The 23,580-nt window shown below is 36.4% G+C and overlaps 6 protein-coding genes and 2 long non-coding RNA genes across 9 annotated transcripts in view; 6 read left to right on the top strand and 2 right to left on the bottom strand.

Annotated features, from left to right (window-relative positions):
* Positions 1,118-1,671, top strand: LOC104743110 (peroxisomal membrane protein 11A-like). The gene has a single exon (XM_010464226.2). The coding sequence runs from the start codon at positions 1,255-1,257 to the stop codon at positions 1,669-1,671; it is 417 nt and encodes a 138-aa protein (XP_010462528.1). The 5' UTR covers positions 1,118-1,254.
* LOC109128800 lies at positions 6,314-7,640 on the top strand. The gene is made up of 3 exons (XR_002035111.1): positions 6,314-6,521; positions 6,615-7,064; positions 7,171-7,640. It is a non-coding gene; the product is annotated as an uncharacterized LOC109128800 (long non-coding RNA).
* LOC104738703 lies at positions 7,749-8,756 on the bottom strand. The gene has a single exon (XM_010458892.1). It carries the CDS (start codon positions 8,739-8,741, stop codon positions 7,794-7,796), a length of 948 nt encoding a protein of 315 aa, XP_010457194.1. The 5' UTR covers positions 8,742-8,756; the 3' UTR covers positions 7,749-7,793.
* LOC104738700 (uncharacterized calcium-binding protein At1g02270) lies at positions 10,165-13,444 on the top strand. Of its 2 annotated transcripts, none has more exons than XM_010458889.2 (11): positions 10,165-10,423; positions 10,531-10,629; positions 10,723-10,821; positions 10,930-11,035; positions 11,544-11,764; positions 11,864-11,940; positions 12,030-12,138; positions 12,247-12,372; positions 12,481-12,591; positions 12,847-12,954; positions 13,051-13,444. In XM_010458889.2, exons 1-11 carry the CDS (start codon positions 10,232-10,234, stop codon positions 13,279-13,281), a joined length of 1,479 nt encoding a protein of 492 aa, XP_010457191.1. In that variant the 5' UTR covers positions 10,165-10,231; the 3' UTR covers positions 13,282-13,444. The 2 variants fall into 2 exon arrangements, with proteins under 2 accessions (XP_010457191.1, XP_010457190.1); XM_010458888.2 differs by having other exon boundaries at positions 10,717-10,821.
* LOC104738701 (putative transporter arsB) lies at positions 13,540-16,051 on the top strand. Its single transcript, XM_019235245.1, is given in 5 exon segments — positions 13,540-13,814; positions 14,000-14,680; positions 14,683-15,204; positions 15,271-15,460; positions 15,577-16,051. Coding segments are annotated over 4 exon segments (1,521 nt in total). The 5' UTR covers positions 13,540-13,814; positions 14,000-14,128; the 3' UTR covers positions 15,834-16,051.
* Positions 17,249-18,644, top strand: LOC104738702 (NAC domain-containing protein 5-like). The gene is made up of 4 exons (XM_010458891.1): positions 17,249-17,595; positions 17,690-17,961; positions 18,053-18,172; positions 18,297-18,644. The coding sequence occupies exons 1-4, from the start codon at positions 17,427-17,429 to the stop codon at positions 18,411-18,413; spliced, it is 678 nt and encodes a 225-aa protein (XP_010457193.1). The 5' UTR covers positions 17,249-17,426; the 3' UTR covers positions 18,414-18,644.
* LOC104738699 lies at positions 19,485-20,685 on the bottom strand. The gene is made up of 2 exons (XR_759805.1): positions 20,539-20,685; positions 19,485-20,075 (listed from the first exon to the last, which is right to left on the bottom strand). It is a non-coding gene; the product is annotated as an uncharacterized LOC104738699 (long non-coding RNA).
* LOC104738695 overlaps positions 21,539-23,580 on the top strand; it is a 7,526-nt gene continuing 5,484 nt past the window's right edge. The window contains exon 1 of the mRNA XM_010458886.2: positions 21,539-21,605. The gene's annotated coding sequence lies outside the window, so the exon portion shown is untranslated. The remainder of the gene's footprint in view (positions 21,606-23,580) is intronic.

Below are 23,580 nucleotides of genomic sequence, written 5' to 3'. Positions count from 1 at the left end.
TCGCGCTGGCGCATCTGGAATCCATGGTTCAGTCCAGATGCAAGTGTTGAATCCCGAGCTTATAGTCTTACGAATCCCATAAGAAAGAACATGTTTTGCCGCCAACATGCTCCTCCAACCATATGATGGTCGAGTTGGCACTTGTATCTCTAATGGGCTACAATATCGAAAGTATCTCCCCTTAAGGACTCGACTAAGGAGGGAATCTGGGTATCTGAGAAGCCTCCATAGTTGCTTTGCCAAAAGGGCAAGATTCAAATCTTCTAATGTTCGGAAGCCTAGCCCGCCTTCTGATTGTTTGGCACACATTTGCTCCCATGAGAGCCAGTGTAATCCTTTACTATCTGCTTTGTTGTTCCACCAGAAATCGGCAATGGCACTAGTTAATTTAGAGCATATAGCTTTTGGTAAGAAAAAACACGACATTACATATGTCGGAATTGCTTGCGCCACTGACTTAATCAGGATTTCCTTGCCTCCCTTGGATAAGGACTTTGAGGTCCATAAATTAACCCTCTTATGGAGCTTATCTCTCACAAATGCAAAGACTTGTGCCTTTGACCCATGGATCTTCTCAGGAAGATCCAGGTAAGTGCCCATGCCTCCTTCTTGTGATATCCCAATAATTGATTTAATTTCTTGTCGTACATGGGTCGGGACCTCGGTTCCAAACATGATGGAAGATTTGGAGAAGTTAATTTCTTGTCTGGATGCCTCGCCATATGAGCGGATTATATCAATAATTTCCTTGCATTGCTGGGTATCAGGTTTGCAGAAGAATAAACTGTCATCTGCAAACAATAAATGGGAGATCCGTGGGCTTGCGTTCGAGATATGAAGTCCCTGNGAGCGGATTATAACATATTCTGTGAAATTTGATTTGAAATTTTACAATTTCCCGAATACTTTGAAAAAATGGTTGTACCGTTTGTATACCCCTCGTTCGAGTCTAGGGTGTTATCTTTTTTTAAACGAAAACACATTATCGTTTTGATAGACTCATTAAACATGTGTCATCTAAATTAAGTGTTTGTTTCATATTTTCGAAATTGTACTTCGTAGATAATTTAGATATGAGTTGACAAAATAAGTCACATAAATATTTCGGATCCACCACAATCATTTAAACCGGACAATTCGGTGCGGGCACGCAAACCAATTAATCAAACTTTCATTTTTTTGGTTATCTTCTTCTTCTTCTTCTTCTTCTTCTTCTTTCGCGTGTGCCTTGAGGAACTCAAAAACTCATCTCCAATGGCTTCAAAACCAAAACCAAAAGACAGAGATTTCCTAAACCATCTCGAAACATATTTATCCAAAAGAGATGGCGTAGACAAACTCCTAAAGATCTCACGTTACGCAACCAAAATCGTCCTCGCATCATCTCTAATCCCAGAAACCAAACCCATACTCCCCCGCCTCAAAAGCTTCGAATCAAGCGTCGGAGTCAGCCGCAAAGCCTTTCGTCTCGGCAAATTCGTACAAGACATCAACGCTCTAAGATCCTCCAGATGGGATTCGAATCGCGACCTCGTATTGATTCTGATCGCTTACGGCGGCGAAGGATTGTACTATTTCGTCGAACAGTTCATATGGCTGACGAAATCGGGATTGATCGACGCGAAACACTCGAAATGGCTTCAGAAGATCAGCGCTTGGGCTGAANTGTAGGCCTAATTCGTCCCTTGGGATCCCCATTGATCAGAATGCGATAGGAGACTGAAGTAATGCATTGCATTATCCATTCTACCCATTTTTGATCAAATCCCATTTTTTCCATCAAAGCTCTTAGGAAATTCCATTCCACCCTATCATACGCTTTACTCATGTCCGTCTTAATTGCCGTAAATTTTTTCCGGTTGGCTTGGTTGGATCGGATGGCATGGAAGTTTTCTTGAGCGATGAGGATATTATCTGTGATTAATCTTCCTGCCGCAAACGCAGATTGGGTCTCAGATATAAGTTCTGGCAAAAACCTCTTGAGTCGTAAGCTCAAGATTTTTGAGATCACCTTATAACTTACGTTATAGAGACTAATAGGACGAAATTTGGACATTTCGCGAGGTCGATCTCCTTTCGGGATTAAACAAATATTTGTTTCATTTAGCTTGCCATCAAAAATCCCAAAGCTAAAGAAATTCTTCACCATTTTAGTGAGATCGCTTTTATTGTATCCCAAAATTTTTGGAAAAACAAAGCAGTCATCCCATCCGGACATGGAGCCTTTCCCGGGTTCAGGAAGAACAACGCTCTTTTGACCTCCTCTTATGAGATTTCTCTCGTTAAATACTCGTTCATGGCGGGTGTGACCAAGGTAGGTACATCCTTGATGGCCAATGTAGGGTCGCTCGCATTCGAGGATGAAAAGAGATTGTCAAAATACTCCACTGCAATTTTTTATATTCCTTCTTCCGTATCAACCCAGACTCCAAGTTGATTAAGGATGCTAGTTATCTTGTTCCGTGCCCTTCTTTGCTTAGTGGAAGCATGAAATTTTTTTGTATTTTGGTCTCCTTCTGCAAGCCAAAGCTCTCTGCTTTTTTGGTACCAATACGCTTCCTCTTCCCTATAAGCCGCACAAAGCTGCCATTTTAGGTCGAGGAGAGTTTCCGATGATATTTGATCATCGTCGTAAGACTCATCTAATTTTTCTTGGAGTTCCTTAATCCTTTTTTCTGAGTTTGTTTGATTACTTTTCTTCCCATTGGAGATAGCTCGTTTACAATTTTGGATTTTCTTTAGGATGGATTGTTCAATAGAGTCGTTGTCCACTCCTTCTAGTCCTTCATATTTCAGAATAGTCATCTTTTTTTTTTTGTCAACAGAAAAGTCATCTTCTTCTTCCTACATTACTATAATTTTTTTGAAATATATAAATTTAAACAACATTTCATAACAAATGTCAGTGATCTAAAATGATCTTATCTCGGATTATTCACTACATTCCCTCTAACATAATTTGTTTTCCTCGGAAAAGTCAGTCCAGACAACTTTTAATTCCTATTAGATTAATGTTTAGTTAACTTCATTTACTGAAATGATCTATATTTATTTTGTGAACTAATATTAGAGATGTGAAATATACTAACAAACTGTCATTTGGTTAATAAAATATACTCCAACGCCTAAAATCATGGTGGTCATTGAGGCAGAGCTTAACAATTTGCTCACTCCATACCATAAAGGATAACTGATAAATATTTTGATGCAAACTTGAACAAAATGTAATTGGTTGACAACATCGTAAATTTACTATTTTACTTTATTATATTGATCAATATTTGAATGCAAACTTGAGCACGCTGTCGCTGTGGTTTGATTAATAAATCTTAAACATACTATTTAAATTTACTAAATTGATCAATATTTATAAATTCATATGTGATCGTTTCGAAATGCTGAAGTTAAGATTTACATAAGAGACTAATCAAATTACAATCTATATATCAAATTTAGTAACTATATATGTTGATTTTTGAAATAGAAATTTTTGTGCGGGTGAATCCAAAAAAGCGAAGGCTTAATTAAGTTACTATACTCTTTCTGTCCCTCAGATTGATGTTTGAGAGATTTCACACAAATTAAGAAATAATGATTATTAATTTTAAATACAATATTGTTTTACTACTAAAAAAAGTATTATATATTTATAAACCAATGACTATTGAGATTTTTAAATTTTCTTAATGATCACTTCTTGAAGTTTACAAAAGTTTTATACTCCCTATGTATCATAATAGATGATTTTCTAGAAAAAAATTTTGTATCACAAAGATTGATTTTCTATAAATTTTACTAATTAATGCTAAAAAATAGTAATTTTCAAGAATCATTAATTGAGAATTCAAATTTTGATGAGTTACTATTGATTGATAGTTATGAAAATATATTTTTATAAATAAAAAAACATTTATAGCTAAACATTCAGTGTTTTTCTTAATTTGTGTGAAACTCTTAGAAAATCATCTATTGTGTGATACATAGGGAATATTAATAAACTAAAAGTCGTGATGGGTGTCACGGGGTCGTTCACAAACATTTCCCTATATATAACTTGATTGCTCTCTTTTTCATAAACAACCAAAATCTTTTTAAAAAATGGGTTCTGGGCATAGCAACGCAAGAGCATCTGAGTTGAACGCTTACGCTCCCATAACCGTGTGGTGGGATGTGGAGAACTGTCAACCTCCTTTTGGGATCGATGCTAAAGAAATTGGTGAGCGCATAACACGTTCCTTGAGAGCTTTAGGTTATTTAGGTCCGATACAAATTGTACAGTTATTATTATTTCTTCTATCTTTTTGGTGTGATGGAAAAGAGATGCTCAACAAATCAAATGCTTATTAACGGTAGGTTTACAAAATTCTTAAGGAAAACAAACTTAATCATATATATAGCATAACACAAACCAATAAAAAACGATTATAACATGACAAGACAATATATCTTATAACATGACACAAACCAATAAAAAATGATTATGTACAAAATTATCACAATAACTTAACTTTACAATAAATTATGTGTTCAAACATTCATAAGATCATGTACTTTGTAGATATGACAAATTACTTCGCACCATATAGGGTATATATAAACAATCTTCATTTGAGGCCAAAAGTTATTAATTTGATTATTAATGTTCTTTCATAACCTTACTATTGTTACATTTTTTTATTATTTATTTTTTTGTTACAAAAGTGAGGAAGTAACAATCGGAACCAATCAATCAATTAAACCAACAACAAAAAAATTACGTCAGTAAATAGCAAGGAAATGGCGAGATAGAGATTTTGTTGGGAAATATAAAGGTGTGTTTATATTTTTGTTTGCATTTCCAAATTTAAAACGCATGGAAGCAGCGCCGTTTCAAAAGGTCTGAGATCGTTAGCCCACACATTTAGAGCCCATTAGGCAAGCTCATAAGTGTGGGATATATAAAGAAGTGGTAAAGTTGAGATAAATCCTAAAGCTAGCAATGCCACTTTCTTTTACAAAGGAGGTTTGTTCTCTCTCAAATTACTACTTGGTATATGATATGTATGATTGTAGAAGAAGGTTCTCTCCTTCGTTCTTATTCTAGTTAGTTTAAGAAGACGTAACTTGGATCTTATAATGTTTATAGGAGGATTGTTGGATAATTCCAACTTGAGGAAGAAGGTATCTCTTTGGAAGTTAGATGCTGATTGGTTCTCCCGCTACCTCTTGCAAACGCTGCGTTTGCGGCTGGTAACAGTTGCTAGAGATTGGTACCAATCACACAAACCGCTCCCATTCGCTCCAAAACGATTCCAACCGCTTCAAACCACTGAATTCCAAAAGCTGTTTCCCGCAAGCGTTTGCGATTGCGGGCGATTGCGGTTAGAATTTTTTTTTTCTTTTTTTTTTAAACATGAAACAAATCAATGATAATGAAATATTTTTTAATATATTTTTTACCAAACTATTTTATTCATTAAGGATGGGAGAAAATGAAGTACGGATACGATTGAGAATATTAAAAAATAAACAATTGGAAGAAAATAAGATTTCACTTAACAATAACCTAGAAAAGTTGATGTAAATTTAATGGCACATCGCATGTAAGTTCAAAAAGATCTAAATAAATATAACATTTCATTAGAAATTTAAGAAAATAAGATTATTTGTGAAAAATATAAAAACAAATCACCAGCGACTCTTTTCAACTCTCGTGTGATCATTTCTACCGATGCAACTACTGCTCCACGGAACTTATTGAGTGTGTGAGATTTAAGAAAGAAGATCTAAAACATATGTTTTGTCATTTATCAAATTACTTGATTAAAGTTTTGGTAAAAGTCAAATGCATAAAGTAATAAGTATTTTCAATATGAAATTTATTTGTTTTTTGAATAATTATTTTAGTACTTTTTAATGAATTTTAATTATAAATCAAGTTTAATAATTTTTTGGTGTTTTAAAACATTTATATAATTATATTTTACATTTATTATATTTTACCGCTATTGCACCCGCTGGTCAACCAGTCGTCAAACTTCCGCAAACGCACCCATTTTAAAACGCTAAACCAGTCATTCAAAACGCTAAATAACGCTTGAAATCGCAACCATCCGTTTTCGTAATCTCCCACAAATGCAGCGTTTGATCCCGTCACACCTTTAGTTGCTAAAAGAAATAGAATAGAAAAAAGGAAAAGTTCCTTAAAATGAGTAGTATAGATAATGTTACTTCTAATAGGTTTAGTAAAAGCTTAACCCTATAAATATAAGTGTCTCTCCATAAGACTTGTTCTTATTTTTCAAGTTTTTAAATTCTTAGAAGGATGTCGAAGACGTCGGTGTGGATTGATCTCGACACGTGTCCGATTACCGATAGATGTGTAGCTGGTCAGGTCCGTCAGCGGGTAGAATCGGCTTTGGATACGATTGGTAGCTCTGGTCCTCTGACCATTAATGTCTTGGGCACCTTGGAGGACACTACGCTTGATGTCCTGCAAGCGTTATCTTCCACTGGAATCGTTGTTCACTACATCCCACGAGGTTGGTTAATATTCTCATCTCTCTATATATATTAATTAATTAGGGTTTTATGTCCTGCGAGAGGGTGTTTAACACTGAAATTTTCTACAACAGGTACAGGAACAGGAGGTAGCGGGAAAATTTTGTCGGTTTTGCTTGCTTGGGCACGGGCTAATCCACCCCCGGCAAAGATTCTGTTTGTATCTCTCTCCCTCAATGTGAACGACAGTTCCAGATCATTGTCGTATCTACAAGAACGAGGCTATCACATTCTGGTTGGGTATGGGGATACTCCCAAACCTCCTCCAGGCCTGTTCACTTCTGCCACTTGGAAATGGCAAAGCTTGTTGGAAGGAGTTTCCATCCCCTGAATCCCCTCTGGCCTGTTTTCCCTATCGATTCAGGGGAAGTGATGAGAAGTGCAAGTGCTGTGTGTGATTCTGCACCAGCAGGTTTCTTCATTTGCAGGCTTTGTTATGATTCCACATCATCCTCTAAGTATTTTGTCTGCCAAAACCTTGAAGATTTCACCACGCATCTCACCAGTGAAAAACATAACTGAGAGTAAGCCCTCTCTCTCTCTTCTTTCTTTGCTTGCTTGTATCATCATCATTACATTTTCTTTTTGCCACTAACATCCTCGTCTCTCTTAAATTTTGATCCCAAGCAGTACTTTAAGCATCATCAAATTGTGGACGATGAGGAGGATGAGGACTATGAGGACGAAGACTCCTTGGCCGTAGGTGAAGGGCATGGTGGTCAAAGCAGGCCTTAGATCTTTCCTTTTGATTAAGGCTGCTACTGCCATGGTGAAAGCCAAAGCAACTACCATGATGAAGAGTCAATCAAAGGTTTCAATTTCTGTTAAAATTTCTTTGATGGCTTAGTTGCTTTTAGTCACTCCTGTATCTTTCCTTTTGATTAAGGCTGCTACTGTCATGGTGAAAGCCAAAGCAACTACCATGATGAAGAGTCAATCAAAGGTTTCAATTTCTGTTAAAATTTCTTTGATGGCTTAGTTGCTTTTAGTCACTCCTGTATCTTTTCTTTTGAGGTCTAAGAAACAAGACAGTATATATAGACCAATTTATTTGATGCATAATCAACATTGATTTTTTTCCAATGTTAGGAAAAGTGCTATAAAAACCAAGAAAGACTGTTTTATGTTGGATACTAATTATTCTCATGAACCGATAATTTTGAACCTTAGCCGAACTGTATGTAATCCGGATTGAACACCACTAACAATTTTCGACCAAAAAACCATATCTATCCTTTTATTTAGAAATGTCGTCACGTGTCTGATGTCTTCTTACTCGACCTCCGACTGACCAAACAACAAACTTGTGTGATTACATAAACGCATATCAACACAAGAACAGAACCATACACAAAAGCTATAAACAATACAGGCTCTTCAACAGGTGACATAACAGCCAAATACACACAATCTCGTATAAGAATAACCCATGCCAATCCTTCCACTGCCATTTTAATCACCGTAACTTTTTTCCTCTTTGCTTCTTCTCTGCATAACTTGCATATAATCCTCAAACACAGAACACCAACCACCAAGAACGTTGTACTAGACCATCCCCGGTAAGACACGATCTTCCCTCCCACTATCAATGGCTCTTTCTTGCAGACACAAGACTTGCAAACTCCAGAGAACGTAGAAGTGACCAGAGCATCGTATCCTGTATAGTAGGGAAGAATCACAGCGTCTAAGTAAAGGCTGGCGTGGAGAATCCCAGAGACAGTAGAGGCTCCAAAGAAGACAAAACTTGCTTCTTTTTCGATGTTGTTCTCGAATATAAGCACCGAGAGTTGAACGAGCTGCAGGATTGCAGGTCCGAAGATGGAAATTGGGAAAAGGGTATTGATCCTTTGACCTTTTGCAAGGATCAAGATGATCAAAGGGAAAGAGATTGGACCAGAAGGAACTAAGTACCTTTTTGCTTTATCATCATCATCACCACCATCATCATAATCACCATCTTCTCTTCTGCTTCTTCTTGATATTACCTTCCTTAACATAGCTATTAGCGCCGTCAAGTAAGAAACCGTGACGAAGAAGAAAACTAGAACATCAATGATTTGAGGGTAGTCGCCGGCGTAGAGGCTGTCGCAGAAGTAGTGGAAAGGGCAGTTGATAGGATCAAGTGTGTCTTCGAATTGCCACTTGGTGCATTTGAAAAAAGTTTGCTTTCGAACCGAATCCATTTCCCATTCTGTGTTCATAATTTTGGGGTTGTTTTCTCTTATTTGTTGTTTGGTTTCCTTGCAAGCTACACATAAATTTTTTATAAGGTGTATGTGTGTGTAACATCATATGGTTGATTCCCTTTCATTGTCTAGTTTTGGATGCTTGAGCTGCAGGCTAAAGTGGATAATGAAACTCTATCTGAAATTTGAATCCTATCTTCAATTTGGTTTATTAATTTAATTCACTCTTTGAGTGAAGTTAAATGTGCTTACATACTTTACTTGATTAATAATGATGATTGTGCCCAGATTTGATTCTTTGTATAGAGAGAGGAGTAGAGAATTTGTGAGAGAAGCCTTTATCTGTAAGCGAAGTTAAAATGTTGGTTGAAAAGCTATGGTTAGCTCGGAAGTCGGGACAGAGGATTTTAGATTTGTTACTGTACGAACGCTCTTCAGTTATATAATCTCCAAGTAGAGAATTAGAAGATTAATTGTGAAATTTATTTACTAAAGAAAATCAAATTTGGCTTTTGTATGTAAGCTTTTTTAAACAGATACAAAAGGACATTTCAAATGTAATATACTAATATGTGAGCAATGTATTAAAAGGTAAAATAAATAACGTATATTTATAGCCTTGTTTGGGTCAATGTTCTCAAAATGTGCATTATGATAGCGTATGATATTAAAATAAAATAAGAAAACAATAATTGGCGTATGATAGAAAATAAAAGTAAATTTTTTTTTTGTTAAGAACTCACCGTATTTGTTAACGCGTTGACATTGGACAAAAGAAGCTATAAGATAATTATTAAATACAACGTGGTTAAGCAGCAATTTGATATGATAAACGAAAAAAATTGCTGTAAAAAGATAGTACTAATATAATTGGTGTGGTACGAATACGAACCGTGTGATACAGTGATGTGATGAGCACACCGACATAATAATAATAATAATAATAATAATAATAATAATAATAATAATAGCCGCATAGACGCGGTTCTCTTCTCCAATCACTAATTTAATTTCCCTCTCACTTTCTTACCAAAACCAGCAATAATAGCTATCGTTGTACTAAACTTTTTTTTATGAATGGTCGGTCAGATACTAAAATACTAGTAATAAAACCTTTGAATCATTCAATCTAACCCATTAATACAACAACTAAAGAAACTTCTATATGTGGCCAACAAATAGACTCAGGAGTTATGATGAAAATTACATAGTCATTGTGGTTGAAATTACATGGACCTTACGATGGTCTTTTTTTCATTAACTAAGAAAACTTTTTTTTTTTTTTTTTTTTTTTTTGGTGTGGTGTGTAGAAGAAGACAATTAATTGTATTTACGAAAGAAATAAAATATCACGTAAAGGCATATCCCATTTTTTTTTAAAAATTTTAATTACATGAATAAATAAATAAAATATCAATACTGCCAAAAAGAGAGAGACGGATAAATAAAAGGAAATCAGAAAAGATCTCTCTCTCTCTCTTTGTGTGGGGAATTCGAAAGCTCAAATGCAAAGCCATCATCAACAGAATCGAAGCACAACAACAACGAGAACAAGGCTCAGCTTCTTCTTTCTACGGTCTCGATTCATCCCTTCCTTCTCTTCTCCACTCTCCTTCTTCTTCGTCCTCGCTGCCGTCCCTCTTCCGATCTACTTTTCCGGTTTACTCTCCAGAATCAACAAACCGGCTTCACTTATGGTGTGTGCGCGTCCCTCCCTCCTCTTCCGAGACTTCACTTTTTGAATTTTTTTTTTTTCCTTTCTTTCTTAGAATTGATGATGATTCGCCGATTGTGTTTTTTGCAGAGACTCAACTCCAACTTAGCTTCTTCAATGGTGGAATCGAACATATCTTGTACCACCTTCAATATACTGGCTCCCATTTATAAACGCGTTGATCAGCAGGTTTGTTCTCTCCTCTTCTGCTTTCTCGTTTCAGCGACATTGGGTTGATTGATTGATTGATTGTGTTTGTTGGTTATTTATTTAAAGAATCAGAGTATTCGAGAGAGCGATTTCCACGAGCTTTGGTTAGCTCGTAACCAGCGGATTTTAGATTTGTTACTCCATAAACGCTCTTCAGTTATCTGTCTCCAGGTACACACTTTTGCTTCTTGTGACTTATTATAAACTCATCATATTTGACTTTTTTTTAGCTTCAGCTGTGAGACTCTTTAGCTATTGTTTGACTCTGTTCATTCATAGGAAGTTTGGGTTGGGAATGAGGAATTAGTCAACATGTATCACGACCAGCTTGCTACTTCAGGCTACACTATTTTTCAGTTGGCTAGAACCAATGGTCGTGGTGATGGTATGATTCTTTCATTTTATTTACTACTTCTTTTGATTGAAAATGGCTTTAGCTCTAGGTAGGAGAGTAGAAGGATGGCCATGTCTTTGTGTTTATTGCTTAATTGTTCTAGGGGTCTCTCTGTCCAGAATCTTTAGAAACTTCAGAGGCTTAATGTTTCTGCTTGATATGCTTCAGTTAACAGTGTCGGATGGTTCAAATCTATACACTTTCATGTCTTGGAAAATGGTAGATTAGGGGGAGACGAGAAGGGCAAGTTTATAATCTTTCTGGTGTCAGAGGTTGCTTGTTGGTGTTTATGTGATCTCAACGTCGTTTGTTTGTAGGATGCCGTATAAAGCGGCAATACTTTCAATGACTGTTTTATGGATGGAGTAGATATATGAACTGAAATCCAAAGACAATGCTATCTATAGGTCTGGACTCCTCTATCTGATCGCATGGCGATCAAAGATAGGATTCTTTGCCTTTGATGTCTCATTTGTGGACTTGAATATCTTTCTTACAGGTCTTTTAACTGCCATCCATAAGGACCACTTTAAAGTTGTAAATTACCGAGAGCTGCTCTTTAACGATTTTGGAGACCGTGTTGCTCAGCTCTTACATGTCAAATCAGTTGTTCCCTTTCCGCTTAATGGCAAGCAAGACATTCAACAAGAAGTCATTATAGTGAACACTCATCTGTTGTTTCCTCATGATTCTAGCTTGTCTGTTGTAAGGTTGCATCAGGTTTGTCATCCTTCCCATCATTTTGCATTTTGTGACCCCGTTCCCCTTAGATCTTGTAATCCTAGGTTAATTTCAATATACACCTGCTTCTCTTAACAGGTTTACAAAATTCTTGAATATTTGGAAGCTTACCAAAAGGAATATAAACTTAATCACATGCCCATTATTCTCTGCGGGTAAGTTTTGGATCTTTAAGAGTCTTGAAATTGTGTCCCTCCACCAGTAAAATGTGTAATCACAGACTTTTGAATTATGCTTATCTCAGTGACTGGAATGGAAGCAAACGCGGGCATGTCTACAAATTCTTGAGATCTCAAGGGTTCATATCATCATACGATGATGCTCACCAGTATACAGACAGTGATGCTCATAGGGTAAACATCTCTTACAAACCTTTTTTATATTCTCCAGCCTTATTTTATTACGCTCATCTAGTAAAAACACACATCCTTATCCAGTCTGTCTTCCATTTTTATCTTCAGTGGGTTAGCCACAGAAACCACAGGGGAAATATATGCGGAGTTGATTTCATATGGCTCTGTAACCCTAGTGATTCAAGAAAACCATTGAGAACAAGTTGGGTGGAAGCTGTTTTCAGCATTATCAAGGTGAGATCTTCATAAAACTGAGATATTAAAGTTTACCTCATTCTTTCCAAATTTACCTTCTTCGTGTCCATTTTGTTTATTTCTGATTTCTCTTGATGGTTCATCCAGTATCAACTTCACAAAGCTTCCATAGCCGAGGGCGATGCCTTTGCTTTTCTTGGGGCAAATAATCATAGTGATTCACTAACCTACTCTGACTTTTGCCAAGCACTCCAAAAGGTATATACATTTTCTTCAGGAAAAGAGTGAGCCTAGAGAAACTTTAGTTGTCCATAAATGCTGCCAAAAAAAACTTAAATTTGCAAATTCTGATTGGAATTCGACACTTTTGAAAATTCTTTGTGATCATCTAGAGATTTCACTTTATCGTAACAGTAGGATAAGGATCAAATGAGTTCTTCCAGATTTTTACAATTTCTTTCAACGACGAATGGACTTTTATGCTGACGTCAAGATTTTGATATTGTGTGGTAGGTAAATCTAACGGGTATTCCACATGGACTTAGCTTCGAAGAGACAAAAGAGCTATGGGTTAGAGCTGATCTTGATGGAAATGGTGTCTTCGACTATGAAGAACTCAAGGTAAACTAAACTAAACCAATTGGTGCAAAATTGAAATCACAAACCGGTGTTATATGTCAATCAAGACTCTGATGTGTGTGTTATATGTACTATCAGAAAATTTGGAACACGACGATGGTGAACAAACCTGGAAACTGCAGAGAGAGTACGATGGAGAGTAAGAAAGAAGAAGGAGAAGAAGAAGAAGAAGCAATCGGATTGAGAGTAAAGAAAGCGGTTTTGTTTCCGCAAGAAGCAGAGAAAGGACTATGGCCGGAGAACTACAATATCTCGGATCATGCTTGTCTGACCGTACAATTCTCTCCGGTCAAAATGCTATGTAGCTAAGTTTTGTTTATTACCGGCTCTTTGTGAAAAAAAATGTAAAGAAGCAATGAGAGTGAGAATTGCACTGAGAGAAGATTACAAACCAAAACCTTTGTGTTTTGTATAGTTTATTTTTTGTAATTGCATCACTGTGTCTGATAAAAATTAAAGGTCTAGTTGTTTTTTTTTAATGTATCGATTTTTAGTGGACTAGAAAGAATTTCCAAATTAGGAGCCAATAAGAGAGTTAATAGGAGGGTATCAAATATATTTAAAAGAAATAATTGACTCGTTATAACACTTGAAATTTGGCTGTTATGTAAAAGAAAACACTTAATTAATAGAAGGTACGTACCTTGAGAGAAGAAGAAGAAGATCTGAAACAAAAGACTTTTTGGTCTTCGCTTTTGGAAAATAAAAAGAAAATTGGAAAGGGGCTGACTTTGTCTGGTTGGTGGTGGACCTCGTCTGGTTGGTGACTATAAAGATAGAGGAGTGTTATCCATGTAGTTCCATAACTCGCTCGTCTTCGGTTCCTTCCTTCTTCAGAAACTGTATGTTTTCACTCTATTCGATAAAAAAAAAAAATCCTCTTTTGCTGAACAATTTGTTTATACTACATATTACCATGAAAGTGGTCAAGTTTTGTTGTATTTGATTATCCCAATAAACCGTCTTTTGACTTCGATATTTAATTGCCCTTTTTCTTGCTTTTTTTTTTTTCTTTCTTTTCCAACAGAGTCGTCGATTCTAACCGGAATCGTCAACGTCCTCAGATTTTATCAGGAGATCTTATTGTTTCTGATCTAATTTACAAGATCCATGCTTTTGAATCATTGATTAGAGATACAAAAAAAAAAAAAAAAAAATGGCAATGGCACCAGTAGTTAAGCTGGTTTTAGGTTCATTAGCCTTTGCCATTTTCTGGGTATTAGCAGTATTCCCATCTGTACCATTACTACCAATCGGTCGAACCGCCGGTTCTCTGTTCGGTGCAATGCTAATGGTTATCTTCCAAGTGATAACCCCTGAACAAGCTTACGCTGCCATCGATCTCCCCATCCTTGGCCTTCTCTTTGGTACTATGGTTGTTAGTATATACCTTGAGAGAGCTGACATGTTCAAGTACTTAGGCACATTGCTCTCTTGGAAAAGCAGAGGACCTAAAGACTTGCTATGTCGAGTCTGTCTTGTTTCCGCGGTTTCAAGCGCTCTTTTCACTAATGATACTTCTTGTGTGGTTTTGACCGAGTTTGTGTTGAAGATCGCTAGGCAAAAGAACCTCCCTCCTCATCCTTTTTTGCTCGCTTTGGCCACGAGTGCTAATATTGGTTCTTCCGCTACTCCCATTGGGAATCCTCAGAATCTTGTTATCGCTGTTCAAAGCAAGATACCCTTTGGGGAGTTTCTTTTTGGTGTTTTTTTCCTGATATGATTGTTGGTATTACCGTCAATGCTTTGCTTCTTCTCGGTATGTATTGGCGGGTGTTGTCTGATCATAAAGAGGACGAAGAGAAAGCAGGAGATGTTGCTGATTCTGAAGTTGTCTCTGTTGCTGAAGAAGATGTCACATCTCATAGGTTTTCGCCTGCTACGTTTCCACCACCAGCTACATCCGAAGACTCGAACTTGAGAGTTGATGCTGTTGATACGCTCAGAAACAGAGCTGGTTCGGCTGGTGAGAGTGATCTTATAAGCCGTGATTCAAACGCGTCAAGAGAACTACAAACCGACGCAGAGTCTCAAGGAGAGAGCAATAACAGCAACAGTATGTTCAGAACCAAGAAATGGAGAAGAGTTTTATGGAAGTCAAGTGTTTATTTAATCACGTTAGGGATGCTAGTGTCTATGCTTATGGGTTTAAACATGTCGTGGGCTGCAATTACCGCGGCTCTAGCTCTCGTTGTTCTTGATTTCAAAGATGCAAGGCCTTCTCTCGAGAAGGTAAAAAACCAAACTCTTTCAAAGATACAATTTTAAAGTTGTAACCTTTTTTGTTGTGATTCGTAGGTGTCGTATTCGCTTTTGATCTTCTTCTGCGGGATGTTCATAACCGTTGATGGATTCAACAAAACTGGTATCCCGACCGCTCTATGGGACCTAATGGAGCCATATGCCAAAATCGATCAAGCCAAAGGAACCGCGGTTCTAGCAGTTGTGATTCTTGTCCTCTCCAATGTAGCCTCTAATGTGCCTACCGGTAACCTCACTATCCTTAAAGGCAAACATGCTATGTTGGCTCCATTTCTTGATTTGAAAGGAACCGTAGGACCATTGCGAATGAATGATTCTTTTTTGTCTTTTAAATGTGTGCAGTGCTTTTGCTGGGAGCAAGAGTGGCGGCATCAGCAATGGGGAGGGAAGAGGAGAAGAAGGCTTGGTTGTTGCTTGCGTGGGTGAGCACGGTGGCTGGGAACTTGACGTTGCTTGGTTCAGCTGCAAACCTGATAGTGTGTGAGCAAGCTCGCAGAGCAGGGAGCCATGGATACACTCTCACTTTCACAAAACACTTCAAGTTCGGTTTACCTTCAACACTCATCGTCACTGCCATTGGTCTCCTCTTAATCAGGTAAAATCATAGCTCACTCTGCATATATGCTTTATTTTCTCCTTGTGGAGGAATTTCATTCATTTCAAGAATCAGTCTTCATGTGTTCTCTTCCACACGTTTGTAATTTAATGTTCATAGTATCCATATTTGTATCATTGATAAACAAAGCTATATATACTAAAACTATAACTAGCTGAAAACGTGATTCTACTACTTTTCATTTTTCATAATATTAATCAAGTTTTGGCGTTATTGTTTTGTTTTATTTTTAAGTGACCAGAGCTATATACTAAAACTATAACTAGGTCTAGCTGTAATTAAAACGATTAAAATCGAACTTAAACTACGAAATATCATTAATCTAGTATGAAACCAGTGCTTTAATTTCTCGTTTAGTTATGATGATTCAACGGAAACTATAATAAATTAATTTTTGTTACTTGACCATTAGATTATTCCACTGTTGGCTGTTGCACAATTCATATATTGAAGTAGCATACAAATCAAGTTCTATTTCTATATCACTTCGATACTGGACATTGATATGTTATATATGTTATACTTCAAATCATGTTTTAACAAAATATGTTAAATTTGCTTCGTCTTTCCTGAATTTGAGTTTCGGGATTTGATATTATTGTTTGTTTTGGTTTGACCTAAGTCTTCTTCTAACAAACGTTTCTTCTTTCTTCGTTGATTTAGTTTTCTGTAAGCGATTGGTTATAGGGGTTTCTCGTGATTGGTCTTTTATGACTTAATATGATGGCTAATTTCTGGAAGCTAATTCCTTAAATTCTATGATGTCGGTTACATGCTAGCTAGCTTAAAAAATAATAATTGACCTGGGTAAATGTTCCCCCTGAGTCCGCCACTTTCGACGAAGTTTCTTGTAGACAAGACAAATACTATGTGGTGTTTTTTGCAGTCAAATCTAAGCTTCGAGCTTCTTTTTGACATAAATAACTGATTAACAACGACGTTAACTACTTTTCATTATTCATAATATACTTATCAAGAGTTACAAAGTGAAGAAATTTTGTGGGGGACTATTTTTATTATTCAAGAATAAGTTTGGTATGGACATAAATGATTCCAGAATGGATAAATCTACGTACTTCAAAATCAAAGCCAACTCTAACGTAAATGTTATATACAAATGTTGTTTTTTTTACGGCCNATTAGTAGCAAAAAAAAAAAAAAAAAGACAAATTATATCATTAAGACATTATTAATCTCTTGACGATGACTTTTCTCTAAATTCGACTCCCCAATAAGACAAACTGTCATTGACGTTTATTTTATATGCTGGTAGGTAATAACCGGCGACATAGTTACACTCCAAGAAGAAGAAAAGACTAGCAAGTCTCTATATTAGTCAGACACGAACCTTAGCTTCTACGCTTTATTAAAAAAAAAAAAAAATCGAATAAACTGTGTCCTGTATATTTAAACACTTCAGCGTACTTCTTTCTACTTACAGAAAGCTCTCTTCTAAGTTCTCTGAATCTTAACATTCGAATCTTAAAATAATTCGAAAAAACCTGTCCTCTTCTCTTTTCTTGTTTTTTTTTGTTCTCTTTTCTGTTTACCTTAATCGGTTACTGGTCTGAAAGTTATGTCCCTCTCGAAATTGGCTAATACGATCGGTTTCAGGTTCTGTCTGACCGAAGAGGAGATCATCGACTATTACCTCCGGATCAAAAATCTGGAAAGTAACACGAGCCATGTCGATGAAGTCATTAGCACAGTCAATATCTGTAGCTCCGATCCTTGGCATTTACCTTGTAAGTCTCTCTCTCAAAAATCACAACTCCTCCCCCCCCCCAAAAAAAAAATTGTTGTATTTCTAAAACATTTTTGTCTTTTTCTTTCTCCCAGCCATGGCGACTACCATAGTTGAAACGACCGATCTGGTTTGGTATTTCTTTGGTCGTATAGAGAACAAATACAACACAGGTGATCGACAGAACAGAAAAACACATACCGGGTTTTGGAAGAAAACCGGAGAGACAGTGGATATCAAGCGAAAGAGCGGCAATCGCGAAAAGATTGGTGAAAAAAGGGTTTTGATGTTTTACTTGAAAGGTGGATTGAACTCCAAATGGGTTATGCACGAGTATCACGCTACCTTCTTCTCTCCTCCTAACCAGGTTCCCAATCTTAATTTTAGGCTTCTTTTGTTACTGTTGTTGTTGTTGCTCTTGCTTCAACAGAGTATTTGATTTGATTTTTTTTTTACAGATGATGACATATACACTCTGTAAAGTAGAATTTAAGGGTGAAATGAGAGAAATTGAGAAAAGTCGCTCTTTATACCCAGCTCCGATGAGTAATGATAATATTGGTGGTTTGATGATTAAGGTTGGTCAATCCTCAAAACTTTATTAGTTTTCTATTCACATCTTCAAAATTATTATTTCATATACTAGTAGTAGTCATGGAGAATCTTCTGACAATTTATGACTTGTCTTCTTCCCTTTCTCAGAATCCATGTCAGATTACTGGATCTCCTCTAGATTTGGTTGCAACGGACTGGGCTATGGGTAATATATTAAATCCTGATTTCGTAGGCTTATTAGATGGCAATGACATGAAATTGTAAATACTCATGTGTTTAGATGGCAAAATTGGTTAAGAATAAACTGCAGTAGTGAAATGTGTGGCTTTTGCCAATTATAAATAGTGACATATACTACTTTACTAATTATGTTTGAAAATGTACTAAATTGCAATTTTCTCAAATTTTATTATGTTACCTAATAATCTCCTCTGTTTTCAGCAACGCCGGCTTAAACATATTATATGTCTATCTTGTTTTTGTAACTTTTCCAAATTGTAGCGTGTTCCATTATATATACATGTAAAAGGTGAATTCGTGGTACACATATAGACCAGTTGCTATTGTAGCGTGTTCCATTATTATCTTGTCATTACAAAAGAAAGCAAAGAATAAATATCCAATCAAGATACTTAGTTTTAGTAATGACAAGAGTGTTTTTTTTTTGGACTATTAATTAGTAGTACTTAGTTGTCTACATCATAAGTGTACCACGTGCATATGTTGTCATGTTGTTTGTTTAAGTCCCAAACCCCCTGCCCTCAATTACGCTAATCATAATTTTATTAAGTAGGCGCCTAAAACACTTTGGACGTCGTAAATTGATAATTTTTTACCTTTATACAAAAAAAAAAAAAAATCGGGTGAAATAAATCCAATAGAGTAAAATGTGAATTAAAGAAACCAATAATTTCTGAACCGTGCATGAACTCAATGCGTTCGGGTCATAAAAATGACGCGTTAAATAAATAAAGATAACGACATGTTAAATCCATCCAGCTTTTGTGATTAATTCGCATCATTAGAGTTCACACTTCCTTTTTTTTTTATAAAAAATCTTTAAATTTTAAAGAATCTCAGCAAAAGTCAAAGAAGGGCACAGTATGCTGTTTTTTCTTATATATCAAAACTGCATATATTTAGTAACTTTTCATAATGAATAAAAAAGTCAACTGAATATCCTTTTTGTGATTCTTGTTAATTAAGAAGAGAATTAGGAGAATATGAAAGGGAAAGAAAAGAAGAAAAGAAGAAAAGAAGAAAAGTGTGCACGTCGCACAAGTGAGCTTGGGAATCATGGATTCTGTGGTGTGTTTGTTTTCATCCCAGATGACGTCGCACAAGTTGACGTCACTCGATCCCGTCACTGTCTTTATATAATTAAGCTTTAACTTATGATAAATAAATAAATAAAAACACAACTTCGTCCTTCCTACCGCAGAACAGCGACAATGGTGAATCCGGTGGGATTCAGATTCCGTCCTTACCTCCGTCCTATTGTATTCGAATATTGTATTCGTGATTTTGTTTGTTACTTTGTGCTTTTATAGCTGCTGCTTTTGATGTCTTGTGTTTTGTTTTCGGATGTGTTCGTGTGGTGTGTTTTGTTCGTGATTTTGTTACTTGTTTTGCATATAGCGTATTCGCTATTATGCAGCATTTGTCGCTACGTTGACCCCTATTCATACATCTAACACACACACACGCACACAATAACCCTACATATTCATACATCAACACGACAACACGCATACAATAGCCCTATACATACATCTAATACACACATAAACTCTATACATCATTCATTCTCATTTAAATCCTAACATACAATACTTAGAGATTTAGTCTCCTGCACCAATTAAGATGGACGATGAAAGGCATAGACGAATTCACACACGAATCAAGCTTCTTTCGTTTCACTGCCATCTGCAAAAATGGATCGAATAATTATTAATTTCCGTTACAACTTTTCTCTACAAATAAACCAAAAAATAGAACAACATTTCAGTTCAGACATCATTTTAATAAACCCAACAATTATGTTAAATTTTATTTTAATAAAAAAAAAAACTTAACAATCGTTCGTTCTACTATCATATAATATATGTACTTTTTAAGGCAGTGAAACAGAGAGGAGACTATATCGAAACCAATTAAAAGTACTTTTCTACTATCATGCATACTATCATTTATGAAGACAACAACATTTCAAGCCCCTCATTCTTATGAACATTTTTACTAAACACCCAAATATATATATATATATATATACACGAAGAGCTGGATTCAAAACATGGTCATTTGAAATGTTTCCAAAACTAATTATTAACCAAGCTGAATACTATATAGTTTAACAGAGAAAATAAAAACGTTCGGACCAGAGTCTTACCTTTAATTGAAGGGTGATGCTGCCTCTATGTGTTGTCTTTGAGGGTGTGAGAACTGAGAACCATAATTTTGACTTGAAAACGTAAGTGGAAGAACATATTCGGACATGGAAAGAAAAAAAAAACAGAGTTTTAGTCGTTTTTAAGAGTTAGTGTTTTGAACTTTGAAGGAGAAGAGGAGAGAAGCTAATATTTATAGATTTCATTCATAACGGTAATAATTGTTTATAAAAATAAATTATTATATTCATAACGGTAACAATTGTTTCCAACGTTCATATTTTTTTTAATCTGCTATCCAACGTTCGACTGTCAAATCTTAAGTGACATATTAATTGGAAAATAAAAATTGTAACAAATGTATAATCTTACGGGCATTAGAGACGGGCCAACCCTGCTGCATAGCATAGCATAGCTAACGCTAGCGCGTGAAGAGATAAACTTAATTCGTTTTTTATTATTATTTTGAACGCCAATAAACTTTAATTGTTTCTAAACGGTCATAATGTATTTACTTTATATTTCAGTGAATTAATAATGGTTCAGACACTTGTTACCCAATGACTCAAATTGGGCCGCATAATGGGCCTAATAAAGGTCTGTAACTACATAGCTGCATGTTTCTAATTCATGGATTGAAAGATTTGGTCAGGTCAGTCGAGGATCAAATTGAAAGATAAGTCTTGGTATTTTATTCAGCCGTAAGGTAAACAAATACGACAGAGGTGAGCAACAGGTACTCTGTTTTTTGTTTGGGGTTTTTTTTTTGTAAATTTTTTCAAGCATTATTTAGTCTGTTAGATGATGAGAGGTTTAATTTGAGCCCTAGTGTAGTGTGTGATATGTCGGCCAAATTAGTTATTTCTCATAGAGGTTGTGGGCCGAGTAAATATGAATGGGCTTGTTTTTATGAAGCCCAACAAGAAAATGCTTCTCCGCTTTCTCGCTTGATCTCTCCTACCTCGGTCTTCTTTTCGTATTCAATTAAAGTCATCAATCAATCTTCCTCGTCGATTTTGCCACGCCGAACGAAGCAGCTACTCCCCCCTCCGCCTATACTACATCTCCGGTGAGCTCTCCGCCCCCCTCACTTTTCCCCCTTTTTCCTTAAATCAATATTTGTGTAACTAAACCTAATTAGTTCGATTTTACTTCGTCGGCTGTATTACGCTACCGGAAGTCTAGTTAGTTAGAAGGGTTTTTTTTTTTTTTTTTAATCTATTTTGTTGAATTTAAACTGTTTTTTTTTGTTTGTTTGAACAATGCTAGATTAGAAAATTCTCGCAGTGATTTTTTAGTCTAGTTACGCTACCGGAAGTCTCGTAGTCGAATTCGAGATCCAACCAAGCCTGCTTGCTTATCTCTCACGTAAAAAATCTCGCTCCTGATCTCATTACTTCTTAGAAAATTCATCGGAAACCATTACCACCTGTGTTCCTCTCTCTCTCTCTTGGCCGTGTCAATCTATCTCTCTGACTCTCTGAATAGTGCTTTGATGTTTGATTTCCGTTCTAGTTTAAAAGACCTTACAGCTGCGATTTGCTTTCCCAACTAACTAACTTAGTTTTGTTAATTTTGATTTTCTTCGTTCGTTACCAGAAATAATGATGAAGAAGGCTACCCAGCAGGAGGCTGTGGCTGTAACATGGGTCTTTTGGGACATCAAGATGTGCCCGGTTCCCGCTGGCTTTCATCCTCGTCTCGTCCGTCCGAGTATTAAACGGTTATTGGAGAAGAATGGCTACGGTGGTCCTCTCACCATCACTGCCTACGGAAAACTAGCTAACGTCCCTATTGACATGCTCAGAGAAGTCTTTTCCAGTGGAATCGATCTTAAACTTGTCCCCTACGGTTAGTATCTTCTTATCCTTATAGAGCCTTTCTACAGTCAGTCATTGATTTGATAGATATTGATTTGATAGATAGAGAGTCTCATGTCTTTTCTCTTTCTCAAACAGGTACCATAGACATTTTTGATCTAATGGATACCTCTCACGAGACAAATCCACCTCCAGCTAATTTTATCTTCATATCCTATGGGAAAGCTTGCTGTGGTCTCTCTGAGGTTCTGGAAATGGATGGCTACAACCCTCTCCAGCCGTTTCCAATTGATTCTCTCGAAAGCTTACTTATGGAAGCCACAAGTATGTGTGTGTTTGTCCTCTCTCTCTCTCTCTCAATTTCTTGTTGGACTGATCAACTGCCTACTTTTTTTTCTTACTTTTTCTTTTTTTTAATTTCTCCACAGATTCAGGGGCACTTGATGCGGAAACACTTGAATCTGCCTTCTGGGATTGCTGTGTGTGCTCCTGCGATCCTCCTAGCCAATGCTTTGAAAGTTTCGTCACGCATCTATCTGATGAAGACCATCTTGAAGAGCTGGTAATCAAGCAGAGCATTGTTATCCATACTTTTTTTTTTATTCAAACACCCTGTACGTAGTCGTCACTTCCTAGTTTTGACCCTTTGTTGTTCAAGCAGATGTTGGTTACGAGAACACCACCTCCTACTGCACTCGAGGATTTTCCACTGGTTCCACTTGAAAATCCACCCTTTAGTAGATGCCATCAAGATAAGGTAATCAGGAATCATGTCCAAACTGGACAGACTTTTTCATTTTGTCATTTATTTAACTACCAAGTAGTTTACGTTTCTCACTTTTTCTAGTTTTGTTTGCCTAAAAATGACCCCAACTTGTCGTCTTTTTATTCTTTTTTTTTTTCCTGACTGAATGTGCCTTTTGGTTTTCAATCAGTTGTCGAAGCTGCCGACCATAAGTGTGCCACTCCAACACTTAAGTGCACCACTAAGTGAGGCTCCCCAGATAAACCTGGAGGCTGTAACATTGGTTTTTTGGGACATCAAGATGTGTCCGGTTCCACGTGGCTGTCATCCTCGTCGGGTCGGTCCGTGTATTAAACTGTTTCTTAAGAATAAAGGCTACTCTGGTCCTCTCACCATCACTGCCATTGGCGTACTAAAAGACGTCCCTAATGACGTGTTGGAAGGAGTCTATTCCGGTGGAGTCTCTCTTAATAACATTT

This window comes from Camelina sativa, chromosome 14 (assembly GCF_000633955.1).
Source record: "Camelina sativa cultivar DH55 chromosome 14, Cs, whole genome shotgun sequence".
In the NCBI taxonomy this organism is placed as follows: domain Eukaryota; kingdom Viridiplantae; phylum Streptophyta; class Magnoliopsida; order Brassicales; family Brassicaceae; genus Camelina; species Camelina sativa.
This window is presented reverse-complemented; position numbering and strand designations above follow the sequence as displayed.

Coding starts and splice junctions, on each gene's coding strand:
- LOC104738703 (XM_010458892.1), bottom strand. CDS start 8,741: ATGAACACAGAATGGGAAATGGATTCGGTTCGAAAGCAAACTTTTTTC.
- LOC104738700 (XM_010458888.2), top strand. CDS start 10,232: ATGCAAAGCCATCATCAACAGAATCGAAGCACAACAACAACGAGAACA. Junction 10,630..10,716: donor ATAAACGCGTTGATCAGCAG/GTTTGTTCTCTC, acceptor ATTTATTTAAAG/AATCAGAGTATTCGAGAGAG. Junction 12,373..12,480: donor CTGTTTTCAGCATTATCAAG/GTGAGATCTTCA, acceptor TGGTTCATCCAG/TATCAACTTCACAAAGCTTC.
- LOC104738702 (XM_010458891.1), top strand. CDS start 17,427: ATGTCCCTCTCGAAATTGGCTAATACGATCGGTTTCAGGTTCTGTCTG. Junction 17,596..17,689: donor CGATCCTTGGCATTTACCTT/GTAAGTCTCTCT, acceptor TCTTTCTCCCAG/CCATGGCGACTACCATAGTT. Junction 18,173..18,296: donor TTGGTGGTTTGATGATTAAG/GTTGGTCAATCC, acceptor TCCCTTTCTCAG/AATCCATGTCAGATTACTGG.